This window comes from Helicoverpa zea, chromosome 14, assembly GCF_022581195.2.
Source record: "Helicoverpa zea isolate HzStark_Cry1AcR chromosome 14, ilHelZeax1.1, whole genome shotgun sequence".
NCBI classification, from domain to species: Eukaryota; Metazoa; Arthropoda; class Insecta; order Lepidoptera; family Noctuidae; genus Helicoverpa; species Helicoverpa zea.
Window position 1 is genome coordinate 6003702 of NC_061465.1, and position 20543 is coordinate 6024244.

The window sequence follows — 20543 nt, forward strand, 5'->3', positions numbered from 1 at the left end:
TGTCTGAATTTTATAGAATCGACGTAGGTACAGGTATTACAAAAAAACATTCATTCATACCTACTGTACAGCCATTACTTCAGTTTTCTAGCATGGATCCGGGAGATGAGACATTTGAAATGCTTTTGCCTACTCTTTCTCGAACTAAATAGGGATCAGCTTACTGTCGCGACTGCCTTACCGACCTTCACATCCAAGAAAAAGGATACTTCTAAGCAAGCTTGTAGATAGCACTATTTACTAACCGACTAACCAAAAAAGAGGAGACGTTCCCAATTTCATCACGTACGTACCTATAAGTGTTATATTTTTATGAAAACTGCTGACTACTTACAAAATAAAAATATTTTAAAGGTAAAACTGACTTTAGTTTATTGCTATCTTATTAAACAGAAAATACACTCTAAGATACGTTTATGATACGTTCAATTCTTATATTTTAATCCCTTTTGGTCTTTTAGGCTTTAGGTTGATGCGTAAAACTGTCAGAAGATCATATAAATTTTGTCCTTGCCACAACCGCATACCGCATTGCAATCTATGCATCCTACAACGCAATCACGCCAAGCCTGTCACGGGTGCATGATAGCCAACGGACGAATAGAAAATAATTTAGATATACACTGCAACTGCGGATGAAATGACAAACAACTATTGAAACAAAGGGAAAAACTTACATTGAAAATAGAATAAAACGCTGAAATGAAAATATTTGAAATCGTTTAAGTCTCTTTGAAATATGTCAACTGGTGGTCATTGTGAAAGTGTATATATGGGCCTATGCACACCACGTTTTTTAAACGCGCCGTCGACGCGCGTTTGTAGCGATACAGACGCGATACGCACGCAAGATAGACGCAGCCTGTAGACCTTTGCACACCTGTATACATACAGACGCTCGTGTGTAGCGATACAGACGCGATGCAAACGCGCGTGTGTAGCGATGCAGACACGATGCAAACGCGCGTTTGTATCGATACAGACGCGCCGCTGCCACGCGTTTGTATCGATACAAACGACAACAAACTGCTCTGCAGGATAAAAACGCGCCGGCGACGCGCGTTCCCAAAACGCGCGTCGATGGCGCGTTTAAAAAACGTGGTGTGTATAGACCCTAAAGCGTTTCTAGTATTGTTGATATCACTTTGCAAGCCCTACATCTTACAGAAAAGACTTTTTATCTAGCAGCTTAAAGACTTTTGCTCCTGTGGTCAATTGGTTAGCTGAGTCAAAAGTTTGGTAGTATGATATAGTAAGATGTTAAGATATTACCATATTTGCTGGGTTCCCAACTTGAGTTACTAGCTCCGAAATGCATTAATTTTCAATCAAAATATTGTATAAACAGCAAATTAATTACCCGAGGCACTAGACAAAGGTGTGATTCTGCGGTTGCGGTTGCGTATAGAGCATTTTGTTATGCACTGCTACGTCGCGTCGTTCAGTGTGATTGTCAGACCTCACCTCACCTCTATTCAATGAACTCATTCAAGAACGATCACTTGGTTGATCATCCTATCTATTGTAGTCCACAGCTGGTCTTATTCAATCCCAAACATAAGGAATTCTAAGTTATTATTCGAGTACAGGTAAGTGGGTTTTGGTTGATTCATGCGAATCATCAAAGCTAAGCAAAATGCTCGGAGATTCAATTAAACGCAGTCATAGGAAAAATCGTAATGAAATGAACCTCATCTAATCAGGGCACTTGACTAAAAGATAATGAATTTAAATATGGGTAAGGTGTCGCAAAAAGTCCTAATAGATATTAATTGAGCTCTTAAAGCAACGAGCACACTGAATAGATCGGCAATTAGGCGGTATTAATCTTGAGCCTGTTCACGGTAGGGAAAAAGTAATTATAAGAAATGACGATGACGTCTTGCGGACAACTCGAGAAATACGCGCTCGGATTCTGTGTCTTCATAGAGATAGGAAACAGTAAGACATTGTGCTTGTCAGCGGGTATAGTTTTATTGCGAGAAATGTTATTTAAATGATTTTAAAAAATGAAGGCATACGCACATCGTAGTTGCCAAAAAGTGCCCAATAACTGAAAAATACCTTGTTATGTTACCTCTTTTATACACCAAATTGTCTCTTTGCTAATCTCGAGGATTTTGTAATGAATGTTATCACAATAAATCTAAATGACCGTTGGCATAGAGGTCAAAGCCACTTAGCCGTATCTATCTTTTTACTCATAATTAATTAAAAGCAAAATATTTTATTACATAAACGAGTCTTTTACTAAATAAACACTTAAGTCCATAAAAGGAATGTGACTATCTCAATATTACATCGTCTCAACAAAATATCTGGCATCAGCAAGCGGCCTCAACGTAAATGAATAGTCTTTACCTCCACACATGTACACGATATTTTGCTAAGCAAACTTGAGTTCTTTTATCAAAACCCGTTACTGCAGAAATTAATGAGTGCAAATCCTGCAGCGCTGCACTGAATATACATTAAAATTCCCATCGGAACACGTAATAAGGATGCGAGACGACCGGCCACGTCCGACGGCGTTAAAAGAAATCATAATTAATCGTTCTATTCCCCACCCGCTCGTCTTAATAGAGAGCTTTCCACCGCTTTCCATGTTTTCTCAGCGACGTAATAAATTAATCTCCATTCGCAGTTTCCTCTAAGAAAGGCAACAAACAAAACAATGGACTGGGGCACTAACTTTGCAGCTAGTGGCCTCACTTCGCTCAGTGCGTGCGTGAACACAATATGCTGGACTCTTCAAAGGATAATGGTGTTTTATGGCCAACCTGCTTTATTAATATTGCTATAATACTCGATTGGATGATAGTAATAGTGACTGGCTATGTTTGATACATATGTGTAATGTAGATAGATACCTACTTAGGTAAAAGTATCGTTCGTGAATTCGTGAGCACACAGATACACTTTGAAGCATTTTTGTTCGTATCAATCGTAATCTTTGAATATTTGACCGTGATAACAAGACAAATACTATTTATTCCTAATTACTCAATATGAACATTCTGAATTAGAGTCACCCCGTCGAGAAAGTGACTTTTATTATTGCTTTGTTGAAACAAAGCAATAATAAAAGTCACTTTCTCGAAGTCGCAGCTAAATCCCAATTAATCACGTAACACGAACCAACTACCAATAATACTGCGGAGAAGTTTCACATGCAAGCAGTGTAAAAGGCTAAAGCTATGTGCCTTTGACTGTAAGTACAGAACACAGGTAAGCAGAGGTAAGTACGGATGTACGACCCTTCACCTATTCGTTAGCGTCAGGAGCGCCGTCACAATTCTCCGATCCTCTCGAAATACATATAGAGAGTTGCTACCTAATTGCTACCAGCTACCATTAGTTGCTACCAATTGCTACCCTCGTGGTTTTGAAGATATTCAGCATCCAAAGGTGACAGCCATTCTGATATCAGGATGGCTGTCACTTTTCCCAGTGTGAAGAAACGGCGCAAAAGTATTGAGTTTTTTTTTCACCCAGAGTTGCTACCTAATTGCTACCCTCCAGAATTAAATTTTGGGCCACAAAGATTTCCTGGATAAAAAGATATTTAAAAAATGAGTTTTTACGCCCTGCCAAATTAAATTAGCAAGCTGTCAGTTAATACAAATGAGTACTTTTGACGTAGGCGCTATCTATTATAATCCGACAGCTGATATAAATGCGGCCGAAAAGTGAACTAAAGCAAGCCGCCATCTTTGAACATCATTTTTGATTAGGTGTATTTAGAAATGTTACCTGTTAAATGAAATTTCCCGAAATGCATGAAAAAAGTATTTATTATAATTACCTCAGCCTTCGATTGTTAACACGAAAACATCCAGTAAGGCCAGTCGTGTAAAAATCATACCCAACTCTACGTAAAACATGAACTGATTTGGTCACAGTAAAACAATATTGATTTTATTAAAAAATATTTTTATTTCAGTCACTGACTTAAAATAGACTCGTTTGCAAAAAAAGCGCCCATACGAAATCTTAGTTTTAAGGACTAAAAAAATTTCAAAACACCGACGAACATTCTGCAAGCGATTAGTCCAAAACAAGGTTTACAAATTTTTTAGCAATTTTAAAATATTCAAATTTAGAATACACTCTCACGCATGCTTGGCTAACCTTTTTGATGCTAGAAACATACTACAATCATTACAACCCTTTGAAACACACATAAAGTCCTTAAAACTAAGATTTCGCATAGGTGCCCGCTTTTTTTGCAAAAGAGTGTATATCATACCCTGACATGATTTAATAAATTTTAAATTATTTCGTGTTAATAATCGAAGGCTGAGGTAATTATAATAAATACTTTTTTCATGCATTTCGGGAAATTTCATTCAACAGGTAACATTTATAAATACACCTAATCAAAAATGATGTTCAAAGATGGCGGCTTGCTTTAGTTCACTTTTCGGCCGCATTTATATCACCTGTCGGATTATAATAGATAGCGCCTACGTCAAAAGTACTCATTTGTATTAACTGACAGCTTGCTAATTTAATTTGGCAGGGCGTAAAAACTCATTTTTTAAATATATTTTTATCCAGGGAATCGTTGTGGCCCAAAATTTAATTCTGGAGGGTAGCAATTAGGTAGCAACTCTGGGTGAAAAAAAAACTCAATACTTTTGCGCCGTTTCTTCACACTGGGAAAAGTGACAGCCATCCTGATATCAGAATGGCTGTCACCTTTGGATGCTGAATATCTTCAAAACCACGAGGGTAGCAATTGGTAGCAACTAATGGTAGCTGGTAGCAATTAGGTAGCAACTCTCTATATGTATTTCGAGAGGATCGGAGAATTGTGACGGCGGTCCTGACGCTAACACCTATTCGCATCGAGAGGTTTATTCCCTCGCAAAACAAAATGGAAAACTGGGAAGTACTTAACCTTCCTTTTGTTTAGGAATAGTAAGGATATGTTCAGATGCAGGGCGCTCTATTACTGCTTGATACCTAGCTTCAGAGCACACAGGTGCATACAAACAGGCAAGGCTAATTTGTAAACGATATTTATAAGTTTTGATAATTCTATGTCAAGTAAGAGCTTTGTATTTAAGGATTGCAAAAGATAAAGCAGAAACACATTGTTCAACCTGTGTTATTTTAAGGTGGCATATGTCATGGTAATATTAAAATGCACCATATTTTACTACTTCTGAGTTCTTGCTTGCCACAGCAACTGTAAATGCTGCGTTCATCTGAACTGGGTCTTACAGTAATGCAAGTAACTACGAGTAGCAACTAAAAGTTTTCTTCCTTTTATGTTTCTTTCCTAAGTATACGCAGTTATTATGCCTACTGACGTTTTTCCTCATAGCACTTGCATAACGGGCGAGCCTGTCTATTTATCAAAGTGAGGTCAGCAGATTCTTTTATAGAAATATCCAACAATATGTGTAATTTTATGCTATGTTGTATACATAAGTAATGTCTGTGAATAAAGCAAAAAAGCAAAAATAGGCTTTTTGCATGAGAGAGAGGAGAGAGATTACGTAAAAAAGTTATAGTATATTTTATTGAAATACATAGTTTGGTTCTAAACGACGATGAAGGTAATAATTTTAGCAGTTATATACCCCCTTAGTTATAAAAATCTCTAATCACCTTCTAAGGAACATTTTAACTAATCACTACTTAAAATCTTAAGTAGTGATTAAATGTTAGTTAAGACATGCTTAAGCAATGTTTATAAGTAAGAATTTTCTTAAACAGCCCTTAAGTATTACTTATTATTTAATTCACGTTTATAAGTAAGGCTGTTAATGAGTAGATATCCTATCGCAAATCACTGCGAAAAAATACACGCTATAAAAAAATAAAGGAGCCTGTCACCTAAATTGGACACCAGCCTGTGCGGACGTAATTAATCAAAGAAAATGTACTGCAAACAAAACTACTCACGGACACGCAAAAACTTATTTCGTGAGAGAAGTAAAACTAACACTTGGTTATATAGCAAAACTCGTTTTTGGACGAAGGAAAACACCAACGTTTTTATTTTCACAAAGAAGGATGGGCCGCACCGTCCTCTTTAAAACTACCTGCCGTAAAATCTTGGATCGTAAAGTAACTTTGGAATTAAAACTCCTTTCACAATTCCAAGTAACATAGTGCCAATTTCATTTTTGAGTTGGCACTTGTAGGACTTAAGGTTTTATTAAACTTTTCGTCTGTGTTTATTGGGTAAGTAATTACTTAGTATGAAGTTGAATACTCAAAGTTTGGTTCAACAAAAACGCGACAGTGTTAGACTTAATTTACAATCCACGGCAATATCAGCGAAAGTAGATCTACAGGAACAATCAAGAAAAGGAAACTAGTGAACTATTACAGTGCACTGAACAGTTATTGAACTTTTGCTACAAAATTTGCATTTGCTGGTCTCGTTACAATAGAAATACAATGCTAGCAATAAATCGGAAGCCTTATAAAACTAGCTAGCGCCTTTCGAAAGGCGTATCTACATCCTATGCTGCAGTGTTTTTGCCTACTAGGCCTCGGAACGTTGTGAAACAACTACATAACAAATACTGGGCCACGCACTCACTTACCAAGTATTTATGGTAAATTGTCTTACAATCTATGATTGGCTAACATAGCTGTAGATTTATAGATTCTTAAGTTATCATTATTTGGAAAAAAAAAGTGAGCTCTACTTCTAAGAACTACTTGAATCAAAGTCTAAGTAATACTAAATAGTGAATGGAAATCTATGCCTCTATCTTGATATATGAAAACCCAACATTCACAATAAACGACCCAAAATGTGCAAAAAGTGTGCATTTTCTAAGAAAATAAGTTATACGTCTATTTTAATCTATGCGCATTTAGGGATTTTGTAAATCAATGGCCTCCATATACCCGCTTTACAATTGAGCGTGTGTTTATTTGTCTAAACTACCTCTTTGTTTCAAGCGCAACAGTATCATTAACGACGATGACAATACGGCGTTAAATTATGTCACCACTTGCTCCATCAAACATTTCCTCACACCGTCATTCTACATTCAAGCAATATATTAGCTAAACTCACAGGTACCAAAACTGTTCGTCATTCTAAGCTAATTTTGCGTAGCCTTACTCCAATTATGTAATGTCAGAGCAGCATAATAAAATTAATTAAAACAGTCTCATAAAACTACCGGAAAACGAACCTTAAAACTCTTGCCTAAATACCTACGTAAATATATTATTATTACGTCTGTTTCTGTAACTCTTTGCTAACTATAACTAGACCTATTAGGTACATGTAACGTCCCAATAAGTATGCAATACCCGTGAAATATGTGAGTCATTTGCATCCGCAATGGATATACTTTTTAATGTAGCTATACTTTTAATGGACAACTTTCGATATAATTCTACATGCATACCTATATTATTGTCTGTCACTGAACAGTCAATAACAAAAGTCATTCAGTTGAACATATTGAGTTCTCACTCGATGACTTTAGGAATAAGTGTTTCGACCAGTTCTAAAAAAATCTTAGAGTTGTCGACATTCCTGCCTACAGTGCCTACGGCAGATCTACCACTGATCTAGCGTTGACTTTGGAAAAAGAAATAAAACATTGACTCTTGATCTCCAATTCTAACCAGTAACATGCACTAGCGTAGCTTACCCTTTGTTCCCTATTCATCAGAACGTCCATTTCGACTTAGAGAATTCTTTTTTGTAGAGTAAAATGAGAATGAATGTACTCTAAAGTTTTTGTTGACAATAGTACAAGCTATAAACAGTCTAAATTCCGAAAGAAATCAATGCGTCAGAGTTAAATAGGCGGAATTCTGAGCCGCATGCCTTCTCGGTTCAGAGCAACCTTGGTTGCGGGCAACCACTGACCTTTTGGTGAACACTCGACTTGTACGTGTGGTACTTGTCGTAGATTCATATTAATTAGAGCAAGTGTATGCAGAGATATTGAATTGCTTATTGAGATAGAATATGCGGGTGATTATACCTCGTCAGGGCCGACTACAACGTTTAAAGTTACCTTAGAATAAAGTAGTTTTGGAAAATTACGTAGTATTGTAATTTGAATTCATTTACTGCCTAGACTGTACCCGTCTTACCACAAAAACTTTTTAACGTCAGTTTAAGACTTGTCTAAAAAAATGTCAAATTATGACGTTGACATATGGTTCATTTTGGAGCCACATTTTTTTTAGACAAGTGTAAAACAGTGGTTAAAGTTTTTGTAGTAAGGCCATACATGTTTAATAATCTTTTTTAATGTTTACCATCGCTCATATCCTTCACAATTGAATATTTTGTCAAACCAAGGACTACCAAACGAAAACATTTTTTTTTTATATCATGGTTGAAAAGTGAATAATATGAATAAGGTAACAATGAAAATTAAATGTAGTAACGAGTCCAAGGGGCAAACCATGAGGTCGTAATTGGTAACATATCAAGCTTGACACAATGATTGTTCTTAACCCATTGAGACATTAGTGCGCGAGTGTAGTTTCGTATGACGGTCACAGCAAGCAACGATTGAAAACCATCTAAGATTCTAGTCCTTGTATGAGTTCATACTCTTTTGTAAAGTGCAATACGAGTACATTAGATCATCGACATTGCATCTCTTGCTTAACCGAAGGCAAACCAGTTAACTGTCCAGCAGTTCACTACTCGTTATATAACTGCAGATTAAATCTTAATCCACTTGGATTACTAGCTTGTTGAATACTTACTCCAGAATTTATAGAACAAGTCTTGAAACGCATAGATAAACATAAAGTTTAGAGTTAGTAAAGAGGTGCGATAAAGTTTTAATGATTTCTTATACGGTTCTGTAATTGAATTTTCAAGCTGCTTCAATTCAAACGACTCGTGTAAATTTAGATATAGAATTGGAGAGACGCTTATTTTTAGATTATAATTTGTCGCTGCCATTGGCGTACGAAGTAAGCGTTTGATGTGTAGGTATCAAGGATTGGAATGTTTTTTATATGTTTGATGACGAAAAACAGATGGCCTTATATAAATGCAATATGTAGAACCTCATTTTGGAACATGCTTAGAAAGAAAAGGATCAGCATAAAAACAATACATGAATACAAAATTCAGAAATAATCATATACAAAGATACATCATTACAGACACAACAATAGACATTTCCTTTTGGGGCAAGGACGAATGTAGCAAGAAAGTATTTAATTTCCAAGTCAACGGCCAGTGCAAATTATGCAGCGTTACGATCAAAGCCACGCCGCCATGCGCCGTCACCGAGCTAGACCAGAATACATAAACTGCCTCACATTGGTCCACTTACATAAGCAACTCATAACTTAGGACACGCAGACAAGGTCGCTTCGTACTAGGAAATGTAATTTAACTTGACGGGAACTTTAAAATGATGGTTTTGTATAATGTTTACTTAGCAGTTAATTTGAGAGTCCTCGTTTAAATAGGGAGTCGACAGCAAAAAAGTGTTATTGTATTGGAGGCTCAAATTTATCACAGTCATTAAATATGTTTAACTTGAGAAATAATCAGCTACTAGCTTCTGCCAGCAGTTTCATCTATGTCCTCTGGGCACAATTCTGCACACCCGGATAAAAAATAGAGATTAGTATTCTTGAATGAATGGGTATCCTCTTACGGTCCATTATTTCCCAGGATTAGCACATATTCAAACAAATGGACAAACTCTTTACATTTCTACATAAAGCTAAATAATTTACATAAAAAAAATACTAACATTCATTAAGTAAAGTATATCGAAAAAACAACAAGCAACAACACACAAGCAACCTAAAAACAAAAACCTATTACCAACACGTTCTTGCTAAACTTAGGATCTCACCCACATTGGTCACACTTGCAACTATACTTATGCAGTTATAATCATTAATGGAGATTGATGTTACATCAAATGAGTAATCTAGGTAACAGGCCGGATTACAGAAACTAATAGTTTTTGTGCTGATGTAATTTTAGTAGAAGAAAAGAAAAATATCACACTTTGACGCTTTTATTCTAGTTGTTTTTTCTCGAAGCCGAATGTAATAGTTGAAATTGAAATATAGGATATGTAGTGCCATTATTTGAGAGCTTAGTGAAATTTAGTTAATTGATATTACAAAAGCCTAAAGAGTGTAAATTACTTCAATAATGTAAACAATGCTGCAGTTAGATATTACTTATAGTAGACCGCAGTTAGACCGCAGTTAGAAGTTTGTGTTATTACTTGCTCAAATGCATATCAGATAATTACTTAATTTTCAGACATAATTTTTTGATATTAATTATTGGTTTGTTTATGTTTTGTAATTATAATTACTCTTTTCAATAAGAGTTTTACAACATTCACAGGCCCAACATGTAAGTAAGTAGGTACTCTACTTTTAAAGAAAATGCAATAATTTCACCATAGCAATGATTCCATTACAGATAACACGTTATCAACAAGATCAGTTATGTTCGCAACGTTGCATTGTTTTATCTCAAATCAATAATCTTGGCGATGTACGTACCTACAGGTATGAATGGCTAGTCTACCCCACATACCGTGAGATCTTATGTAACATGAAATTATTATGTTTTGCTGACGATATGAAGGTGTTTGCCAAGATATCTTCGGTTGAAGATGGGATAGCACTGCAGGCTGACCTATATCGTCTTGAACACTACTGTCGGACTAATAAACTTGACTTGAATCCATCAAAGTGTTCAGTAATTACTTACACTAGGAAACGAGCAGTAATAGTCACAACTTACACCTTGTCGGGCCAACCTCTGCCAAGGTGTGATTCTATCCGAGACCTGGGCGTTCACCATGATAATAAGCTCATTTTTGAAGCTCATATTGACGCTGTTGTAGGAAAAGCATATAAAATGCTTGGATTTATAATGCGGGTTTCTAAGTGCTTTAGAAATGTCAAGACACTAAAAATTTTATACTGCACCTATGTTAGGAGTCACCTGGAGTATACTTCTCAGATATGGAACCCTCATTACAATAAGTACATTGACCGCATTGAAAACATACAAAGACGATTCATAAAATTTCTCTGCTTTCGTCAAAATCTTACATATCATTCAGTCGATTATCTCCAACTCTGTAAGAAACACCATCTATTACCACTCAAAGACCGACGTGATATTGCCGATTGTCTGTTTCTGTTAAAGATATTGCATAATGATATTGACAGCCCGGAGTTGTTATCTAAATTTAAATTCAACGTGCCGAGTAGAGTATTACGTTTTAATCCTCCCATATATGTACCCCACTCATACACGAATTATAGGCAAAACAGTTATGTTGTGCGTGCGGGCAGGCACTTCAATATGATTTGCAAGCAGCATGATTTGGATCCTTTCTCAACAAGTGTGGCGGCAGCCAGAAGGTCGTTGAGCCTTAAGTTCTTCAAGTAGTTTAGTATCCCAGATTTAGTTTATTATTTTGAAATTTAGATCTACCTTTCTTTCTTTCTCTTTATGTTTAAAATGCTATTGTTTTTTTTTTTATATTATTATCTCTAAAAAGTTGCACTGATGTGTGATCACGTTATTGCTAGGCTGTTATTATAAGCGAGGACTTTTAATTGGCTCGATTATCGACTAAGACTTCCTTTTTTATTTTGTTTTTGTTTAGCTGTAAGTTCTCCATAGTGTACTAAATAAATAAATAAATAAATAAACTTCAATTATGCCTATTGCCCATGAATATTAATAGTTCCACGCTTGTTTTCATTGCTATATGGTGTAAACAAAACACAATCGATTTTTATATGGATAGACATAAACTAAATTTCCTTTTAAATGGAAATATTATAATGTACCTAATACTACTAAAAATAGCCTGTCTATACCTACTTTGAGGTTAATATTTTCCTAGATTTCCGATCGATTGAATAAAAAACAATTGATTTGTAGGTACGCAAACTGAAGCCACGGAGTATCTATATAATCATTAAATCTATAAATAAGTCCCCTATTTTTATATGAGTCACCGATCACAAAATTAGCGCGGACAATCGATCTAAAAACCCATTCGCCCTTGACCGGTCACTTTACGTAAATCTCAACAATGCAGTTTGAACGTAATGAGCGTTAAAATTCATTTATATTATACGTCTAATGCGCTAACTAGCGAAAAGAAACAAAAACAGTATAAAAAATAACTGTTCATATTAACCAACTTGTCAGACTTACGTAAATGCTGTGAGAATTGAAATAGATTTAGCGTGGACTCCATGCAGAACAAAAGAATTAACCACGGAGTTATCATAAGAAGCTTGAAGGAAATTGCGAAAGTAATGTTCTAGTTGGGTACATATGTTATGTTATCGCACTCTTGTATCGGTGTGAATCGGTCGTGTTTATCATACATCGATCGCCGAGCTGGCTCTTATATTAGGTACAAGCTCACAGTAATCTACATTAAGATGTCTACATGTTTCATCTCTCAGTCACTGTCTTAGAATAAATTTTTCAATGATGTTATTGTTTGTAGAAATAATAATTAGCCTATTTTGGGTCAGTTTGTGTGATCTGCCCTAAGTATTACTTAATAAAGCAGTTATAAGATATCAACAATACTTATTAAGTCATATGCCCGACACCCTAAACAATAATTAACTAACACAATAATAAAGGCTCGTTAATTATTCTTTACCGTTATATAACCGGATTTCACACTGTAAACTCTTACTTATTAATTACCTACTGAATTACATTTAAAACATTAATTGGGTCGACCACAGGCGTGTATTATATGACAGCCACGCCACCACCGGATACGCTAATTGTTACGGATCGACAATTTCATCTGCAACTTGAAATTTCAAATACATTTTCACATTTCAAAACACATACATTCTGCAGTGCAATATTCATTTGGGCGATGCAGGTCAAAAGTTATTTCCTAAACACTAAATCATGCAACGACGCATTCCAATATTCAAAAGCTCAGCTCGGTATAAAATCAACGGCCTACTGGTTGACATTTACACAGGACCGATCCCATTCCGATGGACGCCACCTGCTCTCTTCACCTTAATGTCACTTCCCCGATGTGTACCATACATCCGAGCCTGGCAGGAGCTTGTATAAATAAGATTTTCGCGGTCGAACCCGCGAGCCCTTCCAATACACGTCAAGGCCTCTACTCGCCGTATATAATAAGTTCACCCGCCCGCAACGACACACTTTGTTACTTTCACGCGAGCAGTGCACATTTTGAACCGTCAAAATGTACAGGCTCTTTATATTTGCCTTTGTGATCGCAGCCGCAACGTGCCAACAGCAAGAGGGGGGCAGACGAGTCCCCAAATACGCGGGAGACCCGAAAACAGCAGCTATCGTGCAGGAAGCGCGATACCTCAGTGGAAACGGAGCTTTCGGTGCCGCCTACCAACAGGAAGATGGAATCAACTTCAAAGAGGAAACTGACGCCGACGGCAACAGGAGAGGCAGCTACTCCTACATCGACCCCAGTGGTCAGAGGAAAACAGTGAACTACGTTGCGGGCAAGAACGGATTCCAGGCCAGCGGTGACCATATCCCGACCGCGCCCCAAGCAGCCGCGCCCACTCCCGGATACACCCCGGACCCCCGTTACAACTCACCGGATTACAAATCTCAACAGTACAGTGCTCCCCAACAATACGTGGCTCCTGAGCCAGTGCGCAACTATGGCGGCAAACCCAACGAGGATGACGGTCAGTACCACCCAGAGTTGTACGAACAGAACTATGAGGCGCCCCAGCAACAGTACCAACCTCAGCAGAACTACCAGACCCAGGCGCAGTACCAGCCGCAGCCGCAGCCCCAGTACCAGCCTCAACCCCAGTACCAGGCTGAGCCTCAATACCAGAGCAACAACATCTACCCGGGCACGCAGCAGGCGCAGTACAGCGGTCTGCCCTCATCCCAGTACTCGCAGCCCATCCAGTACTCGCAGCCGGCCCAGCCCGCTCGCCAGCAATACTACGAGCCCACGACGCAGCAGCCCACCCGCTTCTTCCCCCCCGGCAAGTTCAGTCTGAACAGAGCACCCGACGGCTACACCTACTCCTTCCACAAAGTATAAATCTAATTTATAAAGAGGGCTCCGGCGATTTGTAAAGGCTGAAACACGTAAAAAGCACGCATCAATTAGCAACTCGCCGAGTCATCGAGGGGCGGCTGTGTGTGAACTCCGCTCAAAAGCATTTCTTAATTGTTGTTTGCTGTGATATTGTGAGTTAATGGACAGGTATACATATGTGGTTCGTTATTGTTATTCGCTGGAAGGTTTGCGGGCCGAATGTGCGTCAGTTCACTTAACTGAACTTTGTAAATAAACTTAGATTTACACAACAAGTATTGCTTTTTATTGAAATACATGCCAATTATTGAATAATGTTCAAATCCATTACGTCAGATATATGTAATAGTACACTTCGAGTACATATTTACATAATCATGTCATACTTTTACTGCGTCCTTCAACGTAATGCTTATAATAAAAAATGGTATAAAAAAAAACAAGCACTGCGGCGACTTCCTAGTACGCAGGCATACGGCAGGGTGTGGGCAGCGTCCGCATTCTGCAGTACTTGCACAAACTACCTCAAGCCTCGACCAACTAGATCACCTTACCGCTAACACAAGGATATTTCGCTATCAAACCGGTCTGGCCCTGCCACGCCTTCCTTTCCATTTACCGACTTTATTATTAGCTCAAATACCGAACAGTTCAATTTATACAATAAACAGATGCCTATTAAAACTACACAAATGCTACAGTTATTGCTAAAGCCGAAATATTCGGTTTCTAAAAGCTCAAAGTGAAACCAAACTCTTTGTTCTATCTAATTGATCGTATAAATACGTTTCATGAAATTATTATCGTTACTTTTATTTTTTGTCAGTCTCTTACCAAAAAAACGCCTGTATCGAATGTTCATTCGTGTTTTATTTCAACTCACAGCGATTGCATTGTTAATATTTCTTACGAAATTAAAGTCTAAATTCTGACACTATGATTACATACGTATCAATTATTGAATCTGCGTTGACCTAACAATTTGTATTGGTGTAATATTGGTGGAATAATTGCATTGTTTTATATCGGATCCAACCACAATAGAACAATGATGCAATCGCATGTTATTCGAAAACAATTCCGACGCCAATTCGTTGTCGAAAACACAATTGACGATCAATTTGTAAAATTGACCGCAGCGGCCACATTGTCTTAAATCACGAGATTGTTAAAACTACATTTATCATTGAATGCACTGCTTAATCGTAAATAATGTCTGTGTTGACTTCATTTATTAACAAATGAAAATAAACAGGTTAATGGGTTTTTGCGGAAATAAGCCAGGTATGTGCCATTTCTCACATAACTTTTTCATACTATTATAACAAAAAATAGCAAACAAGTATACTTAATATAATAACAACATTACACTTGAAAAATTATGTTAATACTTTTAAAGACGGTCAAAGTAGGCTCTCTTCAAAGCAATGTTAAAAAGAGTTTAATTCAATTAAGAATGTACAAAGAAACGCAAAATCTTAAGAAATGAATAAAAAGGTAAGGTCAATCAAATTAATTTAATAGCATTGCTTTATTTTATAACGTAAATTGCAAAATTAAAGTACGACACAAGTCTATTAAATATGTGCGAACATTTTACAATAATTAATTAACTTAGCGAGCATGAAATATAAAATAGTCGTACAGAGTTTAAATTAAGCAATAATGGAAAATACAATTTGTTTATTGTATTAAAAGTGCCGATGTGATTGTGTTTCATTAATTATATTATCTCTGAAGAAAAATGGGGATGATAACGAAAGTTTAAAAGGTACTAAAATTGGGATAAAGACTAGAAAACAGTAGATAGGTACAATGAAAAATATTTCGTTTACAATTAGTGTGCATATTCCATAAAAAAGTTCAGTAGAAGTAAAATGCTCAAACAATTAAGTTCACAATAACATAATATTTACAAACTTTATCCAGTTGAAACTAAGACCCAGGATTTAATTTCTTGACTTAATTTCTGCAGTCCAAGAAAAATATAGCGAACGAACTACAAGATAACGAAGAACTCTTAGCTACTTCAAAAAACTTGTACAATTTAATTACAATGGGAAATGGAAATCTAAATGCACCTGGTAAGGAATAAAATGCAAAAGTCAATCTAGAGTCGCAGTAAAAAGCGGAAAGTGGGCCAATCTATAAACTCATTTATTTGAACGGTAACAGGCATAAACGGGACATCAGCCAGTCGCTTTTTAACTCGATGCTATTCTGCTAATAAAATGAAGTGCTCCAGATGAACATAAATTACTAATTAGGTAAGGTTTTTTATGCTGATATTTTTGAAGTCATTTGCGTCTAAATACGTATTAATATCTTTAGTAAGGAGTTAATTATTATGTTATGTACAATCTTTATCCATGACCTAGAAATTTGAAAAAGCTTTATTTAAAAAAAAAACGAATAGTCAGGACGAATAAGTTTTAATAGTAGTTCCATTGCTATAAAACTTAACAAGTTTTAGAGTGCTATAAAAATATTAATATTACTAAAGTATTTTATCGAACTTATAACCGGTCCCCATTTTATGTGAAACTAAAATGAAGTGTGCGTTTTTTGCTGCACATAAGTTAGAACTTATCGATAACATTTTAATTGAAACCAGTTTCAGCCGTGCTAAGTGAACTGTAGAAGAAAAGTTTAACCTATGCTCAGGAAAGCGCCGGTCAAGTTCTGCGATATTTTTATCAGTTTAGATTATCTGAAGCTTAACTGTTCCAGAATTTTATTAAAGCACCTTTTTGGATTGAAATATTATTTGATCTATATACATGCGGAGTTTTAAGGAAGTGTTTACGAATTTTAATACGTAATAATCAATCATCAATACATATCGAACACACCAAAGGAATTCCAAATTTTGATGACCACGAAACAAATAATATTGGAGTACAAACCGAAACACAGATTCACGTCCATAAAAATCTTCGAATGAATCAGTCCTTGTCCCTTTCCCGTAACAATCTGAGGCAGGATATACCCAAGGAAGGAAAAATCACGACTGACTGAATCCGCAGTTCACTTTGTATGCATTGTGCATCCCTTTCGATGCATTCGAGTGCAGATCACGACGGCCCGGCGCACACACTCCGTACCAATACGACAAACACTCCCCAATTGGCAACTCTCGCCTCGTGATTTTGTTTTACCCCGTTCGTATTGGATTTAGGAACAAAAAATTAGGAATTCTCCAGTTTGCTCATTTCTACGGAGTATTGAACTGTTAAGGACTTCGAATACAGATATTGGATTTGATGAGATTCGGTGAAGTGTGTGAATAGATCTAGTCAGGTGTAAGGTCTTTGAATGACAAAGAACACTAGTTGGTAGCAGTGCGCTGTGTCAACTTACCTACAGCAATTCTAAATGTAAAGTTCACAAATTATTTACTTAATGCAATTAATTATCGCCGACGGACCCTATAATTTTTATACAGATGAAAATGTAGTCGCGTAAATAAAATGACAGATGAGTATAGTTCTCGAAGAAGTCATAATATTTGTGGACATAACAAGTTATGTAAGGGTAGTTTAGATACCAGGTTAGATATTGGTTACCAGATATTAGTTTACCTGACACATTCTGAGAACAACGAATACGCCTCACTGCCGCAGCAAGAATTCGCCCCGCTTACTGACATTTCATTGCCCACTCCCCAAGTACAGTCACGATACCTCTTAGAGCAATATCGCAAAAATCAAATTATAGCTAGCTACACTGCAATAAAGATAGCTACTATCGTAAAACGTAATACCGCAAGCTTGACAACCTACAGAAGGTCTATTTCGGGCACCTAGAAACCTGATACACAAAACAAAACACGAACGTCTAAATTGGCAATCAAGACCTGCAAGATAGTTGACAAAGAAGTATTGCAATGTCTAGGTGTGCAGTATACACTTACGCCTTCATTACAAAAGTGGAACTACTGTATTTCTCATGACAATGGGGCTAAGACGGCGGTATCGTGTATCCAGGTTCATGCAAGTACCCACAGCCGGACACCGCGTCCCCTGGGACTCTGCCACGGGTAAGGAGCGGTTTTCCACGGGAATAATAATGCAGAAGCTTCTGCTAGACAAGATCAATAAAATGTTATTCCTTTTATGTAACATTGTGTAGCTAGATGAACGTATTTCCTAGGTAGCTTGTAAACAATTTGTGAAATTCATTTTGAGGAGGTATTTTTTTTACATCTTAATTTATCTTTCGTACCGATATCCCTGAAAAATTTAGTCCCTTACTGTAAGAAAGTAAATAATCACTAAACCTACCTAAGCTTTGTGATTTCATGATCAATGAAAATTCACATTTAGCTTTCCATAATCAGGCTGAAATTGTGTTCACACACGAATATTCACACTAGGAACAGAAGTTCGAAACTTAAATGCAATGCATGGCTATCATAGCAAATTATGTATGATTCATCTAGCCCTCACGTCAATGACTGAACGAGTCTATCCCGAAGCCTACTCATTACAGTGCCGTCACTCAACCGAAATGATAGATCGGTATCGCGTTAACTACCGATCCGCCATAATTTAGCAGTTACTACGTCGGTACCTAGAACTTTACAACGACGGCCTCAAATAAACGAGACCTGCGTCTGAGCTTAGGATAGAGTAATCTCGCTGCGAACATAAACGGATCTTGTCCAATCGGAAACTTAATCTAAAATGTCCTCAAAGATAATAAGAAGAAATGTACTACTACTGGATATTATCCAAGTATTATTTTATTGAGAAAATGATAAAGTACATAAGTTAAACCATACGTAATCTCGTCGTGTTCCCTTTTATGTCTCCTGAGAATTATTATTCCCCTGGTGGGGTCTACTTTCCTTAGTTACTCCTTACATTTTGTTCGCCCCGACGCTTCATCTTCACTATTGCATTTTATTAAAACTATTTTGATAAATCGTTCTCTAAAGTCTTGAAACTAATATTTCTCGAAATATTTTGTTAATAATCAGACATGAAAAGAACGCAGCCCTCTCTCGTAGCATTTATGGAGAGAAACGTTGCTTAAATAATCGTAGAAATATCAAAGGAATATTTTTCCTTTATTTGCTTCATAAAATGACCTCAAATACGATTCAAGTACCAAGAAACAGCACTCGTCCAAAGTTGAGAAGGCTTGAACAATTCGAAAAAGTCGGACTAGAAGAAACCGCAACATATTTTTATTCTACAATCGAACACAGTAAAATACTGTTGGGCGCACATTATTGGAACGAGCACAGTTGGGAATCGTTTAGCAGTCGTTAAGTGGAAGTCAGGTTTAGTGGCCGTAAACGCTTGGGCTGTAAAAGGGAGCCTTTCCGTCAGAACATAACTGTCTAACTTCATTACCGACGCACTGCTCCGACTGGGAAGACGTTTACGCTCTTTCAAATTGTTTTGAAAACATCAAAAGCTTATGTTGTTTAATTTACGACCAGAATATTTTTAAAGGAAATTTTACCGGGGACTTTTAAGGCTTTGAAAAGGCTCTGTTCAATGAGTTTTGTAAATTCTTGAGAGTGTATTTTCAAAAATGTTTGGTATTTTTTTAAACAAACAAAATTGAAATTAAATAAAATTGAATCTAGAATATTTTAAATCTTATTGAATGTTTTAAAACGATTTTCACACAGCGATAGAACACAGGTTCAAATTTATTTAATTTCATGAAATCATAAACATGAAAAGAAAAACTGCAGATGAAACAGAGAAATATAGAAAAGTTACATCTTGAAAGCACAACAAAACTTAAAGGAGTAGCGTTACCCCTTAATTACCGATAGGCGCTGTGCACCTGGCATCTACATCACGCAGATAGGCATCACTAAGCAAACTCGCCTATTACAAGCGGTCAGTGGGACGTTTTTATTGAGAGCGTTTGTGTGCACCTCACGACCCGGATATAAATCCGGACGGGACGTGCCTCACCACACGAAAAATTAACTCCGAGCAATGTCCCGTTTTTATAGCGGGCCAATAATGCAGTTTAGTGTTCATTCCTCTTTGAACGTGCGAACACTTGTACTATTCCAAGTAACTTCGTCAGAGTTCATAATTCTTAGGTTCTTTTATTCTATGCTATTTTTATGACTAGTGTTCTCTTTGCCTGTTCGATAGTGCCGTTTTATGGAAGGCTCATTCAACGGCGAGCGTTGCTGGCTTAGTTATTTTCTATAAACACTTCAGTTGTTGGCGCATTGAACTGGTTGCTTGTAGGTGCAGAAGGTGTAATTAATAGAATCTGTTTACCGTCAGTTGTTTTACTTACCTAGATGTAAACTAGAAAAAATACAGTATATTATGAAACCAACACAGAATTATAGGACAATGTTTTTTCTATTTTCAAATCAGTAGAATCATATTATTTACATTATTCTCACGGTCTTAGGTGAGCCTAGAGGCAATTTCAGTTCTGTTTACTGAGCTCAGAGCGTGAGAGAATGTTTGTATGAGAGTTAAGCAAATGCTCACAATT

General features: G+C 36.7%; 1 protein-coding gene across 1 annotated transcript; it reads left to right on the plus strand.

Annotated features, from left to right (window-relative positions):
* The first annotated feature begins 13174 nt into the window (after nt 1-13174).
* On the plus strand, nt 13175-14332 carry LOC124636585 (activating signal cointegrator 1 complex subunit 2 homolog). The gene has a single exon (XM_047172740.1). The coding sequence runs from the start codon at nt 13221-13223 to the stop codon at nt 14058-14060; it is 840 nt and encodes a 279-aa protein (XP_047028696.1). The 5' UTR covers nt 13175-13220; the 3' UTR covers nt 14061-14332.
* The last annotated feature ends 6211 nt before the right edge of the window (nt 14333-20543 follow it).

Excerpts from the sequence above, each read along its gene's own strand:
- LOC124636585 (XM_047172740.1), top strand. The coding sequence starts at position 13,221 with ATGTACAGGCTCTTTATATTTGCCTTTGTGATCGCAGCCGCAACGTGC.